Here is a 16,203-nt window from a genome sequence, read left to right on the forward strand (position 1 = left end):
GGAAGAAAATGAATAAAAATACAAGCGTGACGTGATGTTCAAAGAAAAAAGTACCAGAGCGACAAAAGAGTACAGAGAGATATTACGATCAAACAAAGAGAGAATTCAGCACTTAGCAACAATGGAAAATTAATCTTTCGTCCTTAATTATTCCAAAGCATACGAAAAGGTATGATTTTCTTTCTCTTTACATATTCCTATTTAGAAACTCAAGTTTTGACTCCAAGTTGGTTAAACTTTACCTTTTTCAGTTATGACATCTAACTAAACACTAGTACTGTACATGTCACTGCTGGATATAGATGTAAAATGGAAAAGTCAAATCAAACAGTTCGACGCCTTTACGTTTAAGCTTTTGAACGTCTCAATTTTCATAAACTAAGACTTTATTTAAAAATTTCGATATTTATGTCACATAAAAGTACATGTTTCCTTATTGTTTTTTGTTTTGTTAAAAGAGCTGCTTCATAAAGCAGCTAATTTGAGAAAAACAAAATGGTGACACTTGTTTTTTCTTTCTTTTTTGGAGGGGGGGAGGGGGTGGGAAGAGGAGACATTTGACCAACCTTTAAATAAAATGTACATTTTGCACACTTGTTCCAATAGAACACCAGAGTTTATCCCTGCCTGTGCCAAAAAGGGGTAGTTTCACTACTTCTGTTCTGCATACATTTTTTAATAGTATGATGGTACGATGCATTTAAACACAAGAGACATCCTGTTTGAGAAATACTGGTATATATCAGAACTCAGAAAATGGGAAAGAAAACTACGAGGAAGCTTTCTAGAATTTCCTCCTACGCAAATCTAGGGCTATTTTGGGGGCAAGTGATAAAATAGTCAGAAACGAACTCAACCGTCGCAAGATGGTTGACAAAGTAACTTTAGCTCTTAGTTCCCATTGGAACTATTTTCCATTACTTTCTATATGTATCATTTCTAAAAGAAATGAAAAATTATTCAAGAAGATTTTCAAGTTTCGATAGCCTTGAAAGAAACACTGCATCTGACGAGGACACTTCTACGAGATGGTTCTCCAGCAATGCACATCCCTTTACTTCCCCCCCCCCCGCCCCCCACCTTCTCTTTTCAGTTTGAGAGATGGTGACCTTGCCAACGAGAGATTGCCGATGACAAAATACCTGTATGAACTCTGCTTGCAACAATTTGTTGACATAGACACTGGCAGTGTGTCCGTAGTAGAAGATAAGGGGTAAACGTAAACGATCCGGACACATGTAGAATGCATCTTCCACTATTGATAAAGAGAAAACAAAATTGACACATGCATACATTTGGCCTTAGAACGTTGGCCATTAATATAACTGCCGATTAGATTCTTAGCATACGGGTACTTGTAATTTACCCACAATCATGTAGCAAAAGGCTATTCAAAATGTGCCAAATTGCTGTACTAAATTTACAAAAATGTAATTGACAGTTTGTGCATGTACATGAGAACCTAACCGTTGCATCCGAGGCAAAATTCACAGCCTTCAAAATGGCTGAACGAAATTTATTCCCTGCACTTTACAGTACTGGGCAGTGAAGCTGATTTATGTTTTTCACACAGTATAAACTATTTATTAGCTGGGCCAAAAACTTTTTTTTTTCCCAAAAATAATACGTAACATGGAATAAGGCTAGACTAGGAGCATATTATGATTGGCCTTTCTAATCCCGTTGTTTGAACTACAATTACTGTATGTAACTGTAGTAAATAGTGATTTTGACTCTACCCTGGACTAGCCAGAAAATTAAAAATTGAAGGTTATTTGAATTGCGCCTTTCAATATTGCAAGAGAAAGGTATTGTTGTGGAATTGTTAAAGACCTTGAAGAGTGTAAAATATGTTCCTGGATTGTACCCACAAATAGCTGCTTTCAAAATAAAAAATGTACACAAACTGAATGGAATGAATGCAGACAAAGGAATCCCTTTGTGCAAATGAAGCCAATAAAGAACTCCCCACAAGTTACTGTATTCAGAAAGAGCTATGGTATTGTATGTACAATACGATGTAAAGTAAAAATTGCAGACAGCTTGTGGATTTCTTGCTACTTGTCGTGTAAAGATTTATCTACTGTAGATGAGCCTGATCAGCAAAGCAGTTGCAGATGTTATGCATAGAGTAACCTTTGACCTGAATACACAATACCATAGACAAAGGGTTAAGTTGTCTCAAGGGTTACCGAGCTTAATACTAGCAGGTCGTTTTGGATACAGAATATTTATGAAGCTATTTTATAGTGACAATGCACGGTACAACACTGGTGGACAGTCCATGTGTATTTTCTGTTGAACGTTAGTCCGTAACTTATTTTCCCAGCACCCCCCTACCCACCTGACCCCCAAGTACTTTCCTTTGAACTAAACAAATCTACAAGAATGAAAAGATCACTGAGGAGAAAAAAAATCAGCTTGTGAATGAGAATGGAGAGTGCAACATGTGTACGTATTAAAGCTGTGTGTTACATTAGGTTGTAAATTTTACCAAAAATTAGCCAAGTCATATTTACGTATAAATATTTAATATGCAGTTTTAGTCATTTGCAAGTGCGGTGTTTACTTTTAATCCCCCCTAAAAATTATACACACACAAAATGCAACATACAGCTTTAGCCTCAACTTCAAGTGATAAATAGTGTGCAGTATGTGTGTAAGGGTACTGTGTGTGTGTGTGTTTGAGACTTTTTACTGTTTTTGCAACATCAATGTACATTCTGTAATGATGATGTACCTGCACAAGAAAACGAAAAGCAAGAACTTAAAAAGATGAGGGTAACGCACCTTTCAGAACAGTGTACAAGCTCTCATTGAGGCTATAGGAATCTTCAAAGAAATCCAAGATGTCCCTGAAAAGAAGATTTATGTAAGAAATTAGTGATAAAAGGTAGAAAACCTCCGACTCTCCCATCTTAGCCATAGTACGAAACCTTTTAGTTTGATCAAGGGCATGAAAAAGGGTATGTAAACTATTTAAAGTATTTACTGGCTGGGCTGACTTGTTGAGTGGCACAGCTATAAACATATATATGTGAGAGCAATATGCAGGTTGTTTGGTATATAAATAAACTTTTTGAGTCTGATTGATGCCAGGACTAGCATGAGCAGAGTTCTGTACATGTGTGTCTGTGTGTGCGTCTGTTTGGTCAATTTATTGTGCTACAGAAAGTCAAGGGGTCCTGTAAATACAGTATAGCTTTTCGATGAATGCTTAGATTCTAAGGCTACTACTGTACGGTATGCCGTTGACACTGATGTGGTTAGTTTCAATTCAATCTTCATAGAATATATATTTATTGTTAAAAGTGAGATTTGGGTGATGGCTTTTATTTCTCTACCTACAGGGTGGGAGGGGTGGGGTGGGGAGGGGAGGGGGACGACACATAATGTTATACAGTATCTTTTAAATGACTCACTGTTTTATTCAAATACAAACAAAAGTGTCATTGTACAAGGGTCACATGAACATATTTAAGCTTTCTGGATTCCTTACTTAGCCATACCGTTCCTCTTTGTAAAGTGTGCAAAGTGCTTACAGGAAACTGCAACTTTCAGACAAACATATGACACATTATACATATAGATGAAAGACGTTTGGCACTTCCATAAGTTCACTCATATAACTGTTTGGACTCACCGTCCTGTATTTTCGGCGCAACTTCAATCGTTTTGCACGAACTGCAACGTGTTTTGCAAATATGGAGCCCATGGGCCTCCCCGTTTTGGTGTGTAACGAGAAGCATAAACTGCCAAATAAATTGGTATATATACTTACTGTTTGCTGCAATTGGTCACGTCAAATGGCTTTGGCGCCCGGAACCGATACGGTCCAGTTAATATGCTGACTGGATCCAGGTCAGTCATGGAATCAGATATCTTTCTTTTCTTGTTCTCAAAAGAGAGCATCGTATTTTCTGTATTGGAATACATCGTATTTCGTTGCTCGGGTCTGCAAAGAATCAACAAAAAAATATACTTTCATCCCAAAAGAAAAGATTGAACACTTTGCCCCTAGATGCATGAGAGCTGAGAGGTAAAAAGACAATCAATCTATTGTTAGAAAGTTGAACTGTCCTTCAGAAAATACCGTAAACCAAAACTTTGTAATTAAATAATATTGCATTAATTGATTTACATTCTGTATCAACCAAATGTCAAATGAACAAATTAATGAACATTACAAAGATACAGACTGGTAAAAGAGATGTCGACTGAGTAAGATCACTGTTGAACGTGGTCTCCCATATATTTTCATTTTTATGCCTTCCAGAGGGTTCAACGTGTTTTTTCTGTACAATAAGGAGCCGCCAAGTATATAGAACTGATCAACGGTTTGGACTTTTTTATCACCATGCCTCTGACTAAAGGAGTAAAAAATAGGCCGAAAGATCAAAACAACACTTCCTTTTTCTCAAGGGAGTACAGTAGGTGGTCGCAACGTACTACAGCATATACAACTATACAGCCTACCTCTATTGATGGTTCCAGTGATGAGGAAGGTTCACAGTTATACACTACAGTCCTCTGTGGAATCCTCTTTGAAACGGATTGGCTGAGATATTCAACAGATACATATTTGACGAATTTTAGGGTAACACAAGAGGGAGAATCTTTAATTAAACTTTTTCATTTTCTATGCTAAAATTTTTATACATATTTGTAAACATAAAGAGGTTCCTCCCGATGACATAACATTTTTACGTAAATTCAGGTTTGTAATTGAGGTTGAAGTGTCTATTCTGAATAAAACAGAACAAATTTGAAATGATTGAAAAATATTAACCTTTTTTCAATTGTGCGTGAGGGTACGTAAGAGATGTTAACATTATGTTCACTCACAGTTTATTATTACTGAGATGATCGGTAAAATTTTGTACTTACATATTTGTGTTCAATTTTTGTTCACAAAGCAAATGAATGAACAAATAAATGAGATGCAAAAAAAAAAAAAAAAAAATGAAAAACAAACAAACATACAGAAACAGAAAAAGAATATCAAAAAGGGGGGGGGGGATCACTTCAATGTCTGGTTGTGGGTGATGTTCTTCAAAGACAAATATGGTGCCTCTATCCTATGGGTGGAGATGGGTTGGGACCAATAGCTTGGACCCATCTAACCTACTCTACTGGGACATTAATTTATCCAGAAGATCATCGCAAAATCTGTGCAAAATATTTAGCAAGTGCTAAGATGTGTATATATGTATATGGCAGGTTTTGTACACGAAAACGGAACCAGTATAATATTTTAATATTAGAGACAAAATTCAGATATTTATGCCAATTGATACATACAGCAATCAGCTCCTGTGCAATCTGGTACAGTATTACAGTACTGAATGGTATGTACACACAGACTGTTATCTATTTCTTTAATGAATACGGGTATGAAATTTTATCAATGCAACAGAAATTTTTATATATTGTCAAATAACTTTGTCCTTTTGATACAGTACAGGTGTGTGTAAAATATGCCTACCATGTTCACACTGGTGGGAGGTACAATGGGAAACTATACACTAAAAAGCACAATAGAATCACTGCCCTTGCTACTTCCAGAACTACATAGAAACTACAGAACATAGCAATGATAGCAGGCTAGTCTATTAAAGCAGTACCGACTGTGTAATGAGAAACACTGACATGACCGTACAAATATGACACTTTGAAGTAAGGCTTGAACTAGAGATTGATAGGGTTGGGCAGAGTGGAGGAGGGTCAAGATAATTTTGTAAGGTCAAGTTAGAATTTATCTTTAATTTTCATGAAAATGATGAAAGAGCATGCATGATTTATTTCTCGGCTTTTAAGAGTGTACTTGGTCCAAGTATTTTTTTTCAAAAGTGAGTGAGGACAAGAAGCGGAAATTATGTACGTACATTTTCAATACTGTAACTTCATTCCGGAATATCAGTTTTTCATCGGGAGTAATTAAATGCAACTTGGAATGCTACTGTAAAGGGATGGGAATGTACCACTTGAATGATGTGGTAAGAGAAAGTTGAAGTCTAACAGTTAGCTGCCATATTCAAATTTCCATAACAGCTCAGACAATTTTGTTTATGGAGAATGAACATATTTTACTGATATATAAAACTAAAACCTGATCAACTTTGCTGTAACTGAGTATTAAACACTGCACATAGTGATCTACAGCATTTCCGGACGGATATTATCATCAAATTTACTTGCTGTGTGCAGATCTCCAAGAGATTGTTACGGCTACTGGCGGAAGTGTAAAATGTTTCATGATGAAAAATGAGACAAAATGTCTTAATGTTATGACTTGTGCACATTCACCATGAAAGGTTGATGACAGCCATTATATATAAATTTGAGTAACATTTTACAGTGATAGCAACTCCCACAAAGAACATCGTGTATAATGAGCAATTGCACAGAGTAAACGTTAAATTATTATTCAATGTCCAGCTAGTTGCAGACTATAAGCCAGTCAAATCATAGGGAAGTATTTATTTAGCTACATGGGAGTAAATCTGTAATTTAAGCATAAATTTACTGTAGGCATAAACAGTTTTGTTTGAGTGACCGTTAGCTCAGTTGCAGTTTGCACATATCTGGAATTTTACATTTCACACTGCAGTTATATTTAAGTTGCCGTCCAAAGGCTCCGCACAAAATTACAAATCCTAAATTTACCCTTAAATGTTTTACAATAATCAGGGGTGTTTTAGTGAATCCTCTATAAAACAATGGCTAGATACATTTCTGGACTTGTATAGCAATTTGATCATTTAGCATTGCATTTTGAGATGCAAGGTATACAGGTCTCAACATCAGAAAACATTTCATATCTTGTTGCTAAGGAGTGGAAGAAGTTATCGAAGGAGTGTAAGGATGCAAACTCTTTAAATACCTTTTAACATTTTATCCAAGGACATTAACTAACTTCTTATGCTCTTAATTTTGTTTCATTGATTGATCCATGTTGAATTTATGCCATTGTCAATTTGGTATAATTTTCTTTTTCTTTTTCATTGTGGTCTTATTGTTTACATCAGTATTCTATAAATTTCTATTATGATATTATTTTAAATTCTACTTGTAGTTTTTATATTTCAGAGCCTCAGGGATATTAACTTTAAGCTAACGAGTATATACCCTTTCATCTTAAATATATAAATAAATAACTCACGTTAGGCTATCATGTAACTTTTAGGTCATGTTCCTAAGGAGAAAACAGTTAGGCCTAACTAAGGACTTTGTTAATCATCATGTGTTATGGACATCTCCCCCCCCCCCTTTATTTTTATTGATATATGACGCAGAGTATCTCCCCATCTTAAATTTTCTTTTCTGTTATTGCTTTTAATTCTAGAATTCTTTTTGGGTTTGTAACTGGTGGCCTCTGGAGGATAAGCTCAATTAAATAACTTAAATAATTTTAAATAAAGTAAATAAATTAGGCATAGCCTACCTAACTGAGACTTACGCAGGCACTTCGACTAAAATTTGAAATAACGTTAGGCATAAGGCAGGCCTGCAAATAATTCGTCACTAACAGTAAGCATAAGTCACTAGATAGTGTTAGGATCAAGAACTTGATGTAAAAAACTTAGCCTAGCCTAGGCCTAGAACTTAACTTAGGCCTAAGTCTATAGACCTAAATCCTTAGGAATAAGTTAGTCCAAGCCACAAGATTTCTTACCTAAAACACACGAAATTGATCAGAAAGTGTATATCTTCTCATATTTCGTAGACAATTCTCTGCAAGATTCCTTTCCCAGGTAACCTAGGCTACTGTTGTTGACTTTACGGAAACATTAACGTCCGTCTAGTGGTTAACTGCATAGGCTACTGTCCTTGGTAAATTTTCCACTGACCGAACATTCCTGGATCCAGCTAACTCAGGTCAGAACTCCCAGTTTGCAGACAGAATGCACGTAAACTGGGTAAACATAGAAATTGAACTAGGCAGGTGTCTGTCTATGGCACGTAACGACTTGGCAGGGATGTATGGCAAGCCGTTTGAGCACCACCATATACGAATATACATGTCAGAAAGGATTTAGGCCTACTCTAAAATTGTATGCAGTGTTTTCTCAGTGCCTTAGCAGTGGCGGCGGAACCGGGGGGGGGGGGGCTTGGGGGGGGCTCAGCCCCCCCTCAATAAAAAAGTTGAGGGGGCAAATGCATGATAAGCCCCCCCAATATTTACCAAGGCTCCGAAACGTGCATCTGCCCATTTTTCAATGCATACTTGTCGATCTGTCCGATGCACACGTAAACTCTATAGGTGTACAAATTTTAGTAATTGCTGGGGGACCCTCGGCCCGTCCCCTGGCTATAGACCACATTGTCACCCCAACCGCGTCTTCCCGCCCCGTGAAAGTGGAAACAGTGAGTGTGAGTACCGGTAAGCGTAACACAACTTCGTCTTAGGCCAATGACTTGCCTCATTTCAGCCAGTTTTCCAACATCCCCTTACTTAGTGGCGGAGCGTCCATATATACAGTCAGGGGGCGGAGTATTTTTGAGTATCTTTACTCAAAAATTTTCTGTACGCTCCGCGCCAACCTGTGGTGGCGCTCCGCTTAGATAGTGTCGAAAGCGCCCCTACAGACCATTCTTGCCCTCCCTGACCAATACTCTAGCTCCGCCACTGCCCTTACTACACTCAAAAACATCTTTGCGAGTACACTACGAGTAATTGCTACTCTCTTAAAAACCATCGAATATACAAATTACAATGTTTTTACAGACTTTTACGTGCAATCTGAGAAATTGCAGGCTTGAGACCCATATTTTAGGGCTAGGTATTCGCAGCATAAAACACTCGGAAAGTGCCGTTTCCGGCCATCTGGGGGTTTGAAAAAACCCAAAATTTTCTTGTACGCTCCGCGCCAACCGATGGTGGCGCTCCGCTTAGATAGTCTCCACACATTAGCCCCCCCCCCCAATAATTTTTCCGTTCCGCCGCGCCTGTGCCTTAGTGGTGGTCCGGGGGGGGGGGAATTAACCGGAAGCTGAAGCATTTTTAGAGATTTCTTGCTTTCTCGTAGCGATTTTAAAGCAGAGAAATATATATGAGACAGAGAGGACTTCAATTTCTCTGGATGTATTGCAATGCCAAAGTGGGTGTCCCGGGGGCAAAGCCCCAGGGAGCTGCAGCGTATTTAGATATTTCTTGCTATCTCTCTCGTAGCGAGTTTTAAACACAAACATACATATGAGAGAGAGGAATTATATTTCTCTGGAATGTATTTCAAATTCTTCGTGGGGGTTAATGGGGCATAGCCACCGGAATCTCTATAGTATGTATTAATCATTGTTTCTTGTTCTCTCGTAGCGACTTTTAAGGCTACACTCATGAGAAACAGGAATCATAGTTCTTTGGTATTCTATGTATTCCAAGCCTTGACATATCAGCACATTTTAATTGATTTACTCGACTAAAAAGTCAAAACTAATGGACAGCTGGAAGGGTTCCTGTGAGGACTACAAGAAACAACAATATAATAGTGTATCCTTTAACGTCTTACTTTTCCTACCCTTGATGAGGCAGTGTAACAATGAGCGAACGCTGGTAAACTAAGGACCGCAGAATATATTTGCAACTTCTCAGATGGTTATAGGTTGGACATTAAACACCAGTTCAAGCCATTGAACAATCTTTACTCTATATATGTAATGGTGCAGCAAAATCATGTGACCCGAAGATTTGGAGTGTAGAGGGTGGGGGGTCGACTGAAGCGAAGATTTCTCGAACTCTGTACTCCAAGAGGTCACACGATAACTTGAACACCAATGACAGTCAGGCGCGGCGGAACGGAAAAATTATTGGGGGGGGGGGGGGCTAATGTGTGGAGACTATCTAAGCGGAGCGCCACCATCGGTTGGCGCGGAGCGTACAAGAAAATTTTGGGTTTTTTCAAACCCCCAGATGGCCGGAAACGGCACTTTCCGAGTGTTTTATGCTGCGAATACCTAGCCCTAAAATATGGGTCTCAAGCCTGCAATTTCTCAGATTGCACGTAAAAGTCTGTAAAAACATTGTAATTTGTATATTCGATGGTTTTTAAGAGAGTAGCTATTACTCGTAGTGTACTCGCAAAGATGTTTTTGAGTGTAGTAAGGGCAGTGGCGGAGCTAGAGTATTGGTCAGGGAGGGCAAGAATGGTCTGTAGGGGCGCTTTCGACACTATCTAAGCGGAGCGCCACCACAGGTTGGCGCGGAGCGTACAGAAAATTTTTGAGTAAAGATACTCAAAAATACTCCGCCCCCTGACTGTATATATGGACGCTCCGCCACTAAGTAAGGGGATGTTGGAAAACTGGCTGAAATGAGGCAAGTCATTGGCCTAAGACGAAGTTGTGTTACGCTTACCGGTACTCACACTCACTGTTTCCACTTTCACGGGGCGGGAAGACGCGGTTGGGGTGACAATGTGGTCTATAGCCAGGGGACGGGCCGAGGGTCCCCCAGCAATTACTAAAATTATTACACCTAGAGTATACGTGTGCATCGGACAGATCGACAAGTATGCATTGAAAAATGGGCAGATGCACGTTTCGGAGCCTTGGTAAATATTGGGGGGACTTATCATGCATTTGCCCCCTCAACTTTTTTATTGGGGGGGCTGAGCCCCCCCCCCCCCAAGCCCCCCCCCCGGTTCCGCCGCCACTGATGACAGTGGGGTAAGCAGATATCAAAACGTGTCATGGGAGGTGTCGAACAGTTTGGGAAACTTCGCAAAACGAAGACCAATATGAGACATATAGACAATTTAAAAAAAAAATATCTCAAAATTAGTCTACTCTTTTCTGCTTCAAAATTTAATCTCTTCCTAGAGTTTGGATTTTCTCTCTAAAAAAAATGACTATTTCATTTAAAAACTTTCGTTCAAATATTCTCCAACTTTCGACTTTTTCTTGAAATTATTTTTCGTAATGTCTGCTCCGGCTGCTCAGAATCACGATTTTATGTCAAAATTCCGACTTTTCTCTCACGTGTTTCGTTTCTTTTCTCATAATTTCAATCACTTTATTCCAAAACGTTCAGTATATGAGGCAATCAATCTAACACCTTCGGCACTACACAAAATCTTTGATAAGAAGTATATGACTCTAGCGCCCTCAGATACACAAACTCATTGAGAGAGCACCATTCACATCAAACATATCTTGTTACCAAAAAAAAAACAAATTAAACAGCATTTCATATAGAAAACTCTAATTACCTTTATTCTGTATTATTGGGTAATTAACAGCTTCCAATGAAATTGATTTCTCTGGATAGCATTTCTGTGCTTAAGTTAAAACAGCCTCAAGAGAACTGTCTGAAAGCACTGCATCTTTTGGGTTTGGAATATCTCCAGAAAAATAAAAATTCTGCTTTTCTGACATGTGCTTTTGTGCCTTAAAGTCGCAAAGTCCAACAAAATTTTTGAGGCTTAATTCGCCTCCTGGACCCCCGACCAGGGCTTTGAAATATATTCCATAGAAATTTAATTTCTCTCTCACGCGAAAGATTGCTCAGCCACTCCCCGCAATCGGTCGCAAAAAGCCAAGTCGGCCTCGAAATCGATCATGAACCCTCTTGTAAAATGGTAGGTGTACGACTCTACTTATATGACAGAACAGTTTTGTGACAATTTTGAGTTTCATGCAAAAATTTAAGATTTTATAAATTAATATATAATTGGTTCACCGATGTAGCATGGGGTGGGCGTGGGATAGGAAGTGTTCTCTGACCCCCAAAACTTTCCGGTGGTGTGCACCTTTTATGCAGGAGAGTTTCTGCACTTGCAAATTTGTTGCCCACCCCCCCCCCAAAAAAAATGGTTGCTTTCACCCCAACACACACATCCTGTGCACTTTGGCATTTCTGGTGCCGCCACTGACCATAAGCCTAGTATTGTAGGGTCCCTGTCCATCTGTCCATAAAGAAGCTCTAATATAGACTATTGTACATAGATCTTCTCAGTGTGTGCTGCAATGTAAACAAAATCATTTTAGAGTGACGAAATCGTTTCATCGTTATTCTACTGCTGTGAAGTCTTCAACAGCATTGTAGCGTAGCCAACAGCATTGTAGCCTATTGACATATTGACATATTGACTATTGACTTATAGATTGACATAAATATCTTTTAAAGAAAACATTATACTGCATTCCTGAGTGTAGCGATGTAGACATCATAACGTTCCGGTGGTGGTATGACACTTTTTGTGGCCTAGGATCCCTTATCCATTTCTCCCTTGATGTCGCGAAAGAACCCGGTAGGATGCGCAGAAGCGCACTAGGTGGCATGCGTAAATCCTTGCCTATGGCCAGAGGATCAAAACACTCTTTGCGACCGGATTGACATGTGTGCAGCAACCGTCCACTGAATACATCGTCTGATGATGCGCTATTCGCCTAAAATTGAATGTACGGTGGCTTTGAAGAGACATAATAGTATTTGCTATAAAAGATAGCGTTGAGTTTTAAACTAGCGCCATCAGTTTTTAAGAAGTATTAATTTTCTTCTCTTTTTGTTTGGGGGGGGGGGGGGGGGGTTCAATGGCTGTAGCTTATTTGACAGTAGGTGGAATAAATTCAATTGAAATGTATCAATTATTGTTGTTCAAGTGGATCAAGTTGCTTAGATTTCGGAACCCAGGGTCTACCTTGGGTTACTTTTTTGAAACAAAACGTATTTATTGTTGAACAAGCAAAAATACACAATCAAACTGTCACGAGGATGCTCGGGGTTCCCGAGGACCTTAGTAAGATATTTTTTTTCGAAAAAGAGGGCTCTTGAAATTATATAACAAGCCCATGCCTACCCCTTCCACTGCACCCGTAACCCCCGACCCCTGGAACACACTCAGAAGAAAGAGGAAAGTGTAGGCTCGCTCATCAGTGTAAAATTAGTTTCAATTTTAAAGATGTTGTACTACAAAGGCACACTCTATAATTCCTTAGAATTCATGGAGTTAAACGCAATATAAATAAATATATATATATATATATATATAGGGTAGGTTGGCGTCTATCTTGGCGCAGAGTGCTCTATGTCCATTGGACAGAGCGGAATATATGTTGATACTAGATGAGACTAGTGGAACACTAGTAGTTGTAACTCGGAGTTTCACGCTTTATTGCGATCTTCAGACAACGCTGAGAGTTGTCTGAAGATCGCAATAAAGCGTGAAACTCCGAGTTACAACTACTAGTGTTCCACTAGTCTCATCTAGTATCAACATATATATATATATATATATATATATATATATATATATATATATATATATATATATATATATATCCACAAGAAAACAATGGAAAAAAATGATACTTTCATTTCCAACTTTATTACTTAGAACGTAAATAGGTAACAAAATATTTCGAGCGTTTACACGGCTCTTCTTCAGTTGTGCTAATGAAATGGAAGAAACTAGACCTTATTGGTATTAAACTTAGCATGCATGCTCATAAAAGAGAGATCCCTGTTGAGCCCATTGTTGTGTGTATTGAGGCGTAAGATGGTTTTTAGTTCCCGGTTGCTTCTTTCATGAGCGGTTTTGAAGAAGCCGTATAGAATGACAAATTTGAGGTCAGATAAGTTGTGATTGGGGAGATTAAAATGTTCGGCAACAAGGAAACCTGGGTTATTATTGCGGATACTTAGTTTGTGATTATTGAAGCGGAGTCTGAACTTTGTGCTGGTTTCGCCAATATAGGTGACCTGGGGGCACTTGCAACAATACAGCAGGTAGATGACATTGGCTGAGTCGCAACCAAATCTACCAGGTCTCAGAGTGATGCCTGAGGCCCGGTGGAGGAAAGCGGGGGAGGGGTCGAGGTGTGTGCACACCAAGCATCTAGGTTTGTTACAGGGGATGTTACCACTGTCAGGTTCATTACTGGGTGGGGCGAGATTAGTGCGAACCAGCACTGAGCGGATGTTGCGGGGTTGTCTATATGCTATGACTGGGGGGGCTTTGAAGAGTTCAGCTATTGTGGGGTCCGAACCTAGAGTGCCCCAAGATTGTTTGATTTCATTGAAAAGGGGGCGAAGGGAGGGGTGGTAGGTGACAACGAGGGGTAGTCTATCTGAAACAGATTTTTTACGATAGGTAAGGAGACTAGAACGTTGTAGAGACAGAACCCGTTTGAGGTGGAAGTTAAGTATACGGTATGGGTATCCCCTTTGAAGGAAAAACTCAAACAGTTCAATGGCCTTATTGAGAAAAGTTTGGTCATGTGAGCAGATACGCCGGTATCTGAGTAACTGGCTGTAGACAATGGAATTTTTGGTGTGGCGGGGATGAAAACTATTAAAGTGGAGGTAAGAGTGCCTATCAGTTGGTTTGGCATACACCGATGTCTCTATTTTGTGATCATCGATCATGACGAGTACGTCGAGGAAGGGGATTTGCTTAGTGGACCGTTCGGTGGTAAACTTTATGGAATCGTGAAAATCATTGGCAAACGTGAAAAAGTTGTCAAGTTCTTGTTCGCCCTTATCCCATAACATAAAAATATCATCAATATATCGTACATAGAGACATGGTTTGTAAGAGGATGAAGAAAGTAATTCTTGTTCTAGGTAGTACATAAAAATATTAGCATATGAGGGGGCCATTCGGGTACCCATGGCTGTGCCTTTGGTTTGCAGATAATGACGACCATTGAAGGTAAAATTATTATGCTCCAGTATAAACTTAATGAGCTGCGAGATCTCATCATGTTGGGTGACATCATTAGACGCCATCATCTTATTGCAAGCCAGGACACCTTCGCTATGGGGGATATTGGTGTACAGGGCAGAAACATCCATGGTTACCAGAATGGCGCCTTCAATGAGGGGCGGGACTTCCTTAAGTCTGTTAAGAAAATGGGTGCTATCTTGAATATAGCTGGGTATGTTGGGGAGAAGAGGTTGTAAAAAATGGTCAACATAGGCTGAAATGTATTCTGTAAGGGTACCAATACCAGACACAATAGGCCTACCAGGGGCGAATATATGTTGTTTACGAGCGATTTCGAACACCTCGTGGTCTGACAGTGTATCAGCATTCTTATGTTGATTGCTGACAAGGCCTTTAAGTTTATGTATTTTGGGGAGTGTGTAGAAGGGTGCGGGTGTGGGGGCGGAGGGTATGAGCTTTACAACCTCTTCTCTTACCTTAACGTTAAACGAATTTACCAAAGAAATTAGGTGTCTGTGGTATTGAGAGGTGGGATCGTTGTCCAGTAGTTCGTAGAAACGGACGTCAGAAAGTTGCTTTTGCGCCTCTGCGACATAGTTGGTGGTGTCCATAACCACAATGGCTCCTCCTTTGTCTGCTGGTTTGATAATTATGTCTGAGTTGCGACGGAGTTCGTTTAGGGCTTTGTGGTCGGATCTGTCAAAGTTGCTGGGTGCTGGTGTTTTGGTGCAAATGGACGAGAGGAATGAACTAAGATGCGGGTTGGCTGTATTAACAAAGCTGTCTATAAATGCGTTACGGTTGTCAGGTGGTGTCCAGGTCTTCTTGGCTATGTTGCGTTGTACGATAAGTGGGCGGTTAGACGGTTCTTTACTGTCTGCCCATTCTCGGAGGCTTTCCGGGTGAATTGGTTAAAATCATTGGTCAGTTCCACGGGGTCCACCTGAGCTGTAGGGCAGTATGAAAGCCCTTGTTCCAACACATGCGCCTGTCGTGAGGTGAGCTCATGGCAAGAAAGATTGACAACCTGGGAAGTCTCAGACTCCTTGTTACTCTAGGTTCGGACCCCACAATAGCTGAACTCTTCAAAGCCCCCCAGTCATAGCATATAGACAACCCCGCAACATCCGCTCAGTGCTGGTTCGCACTAATCTCGCCCCACCCAGTAATGAACCTGACAGTGGTAATATCCCCTGTAACAAACCTAGATGCTTGGTGTGCACACACCTCGACCCCTCCCCCGCTTTCCTCCACCGGGCCTCAGGCATTACTCTGAGACCTGGTAGATTTGGTTGCGACTCAGCCAATGTCATCTACCTGCTGTATTGTTGCAAGTGCCCCCAGGTCACCTATATTGGCGAAACCAGCACAAAGTTCAGACTCCGCTTCAATAATCACAAACTAAGTATCCGCAATAATAACCCAGGTTTCCCTGTTGCCGAACATTTTAATCTCCCCAATCACAACTTATCTGACCTCAAATTTGTCATTCTATACGGCTTCTTCAACCGGGAACTAAAAACCATCTTACGCCTCA

The 16,203-nt window shown here is 39.8% G+C and overlaps 1 protein-coding gene across 3 annotated transcripts in view; it reads right to left on the reverse strand.

Moving 5' to 3' along the window:
• Positions 1-7,896, reverse strand: part of LOC139977741 (uncharacterized) — a 33,677-nt gene extending 25,781 nt beyond the window's left edge. Inside the window, exons 1-5 of one of the 3 annotated variants that reach the window (XM_071987326.1) lie at positions 7,676-7,896; positions 4,477-4,558; positions 3,782-3,955; positions 2,791-2,855; positions 1,143-1,255 (exon numbers count right to left, since the gene is read on the reverse strand). In XM_071987326.1, the coding sequence (XP_071843427.1) occupies positions 1,143-1,255; positions 2,791-2,855; positions 3,782-3,936 (333 nt within the window). In that variant the 5' untranslated portion in view covers positions 3,937-3,955; positions 4,477-4,558; positions 7,676-7,896. Of the gene's footprint in view, positions 1-1,142; positions 1,256-2,790; positions 2,856-3,781; positions 3,956-4,476; positions 4,559-7,675 lie in introns of those variants that run through there. The other 2 variants (XM_071987316.1, XM_071987336.1) reach the window with 2 other exon arrangements.
• Between the last annotated feature and the right edge of the window lie 8,307 nt (positions 7,897-16,203).

The sequence above is a fragment of the Apostichopus japonicus genome, chromosome 2, assembly GCF_037975245.1.
Source record: "Apostichopus japonicus isolate 1M-3 chromosome 2, ASM3797524v1, whole genome shotgun sequence".
Taxonomy (NCBI): Eukaryota; Metazoa; Echinodermata; class Holothuroidea; order Aspidochirotida; family Stichopodidae; genus Apostichopus; species Apostichopus japonicus.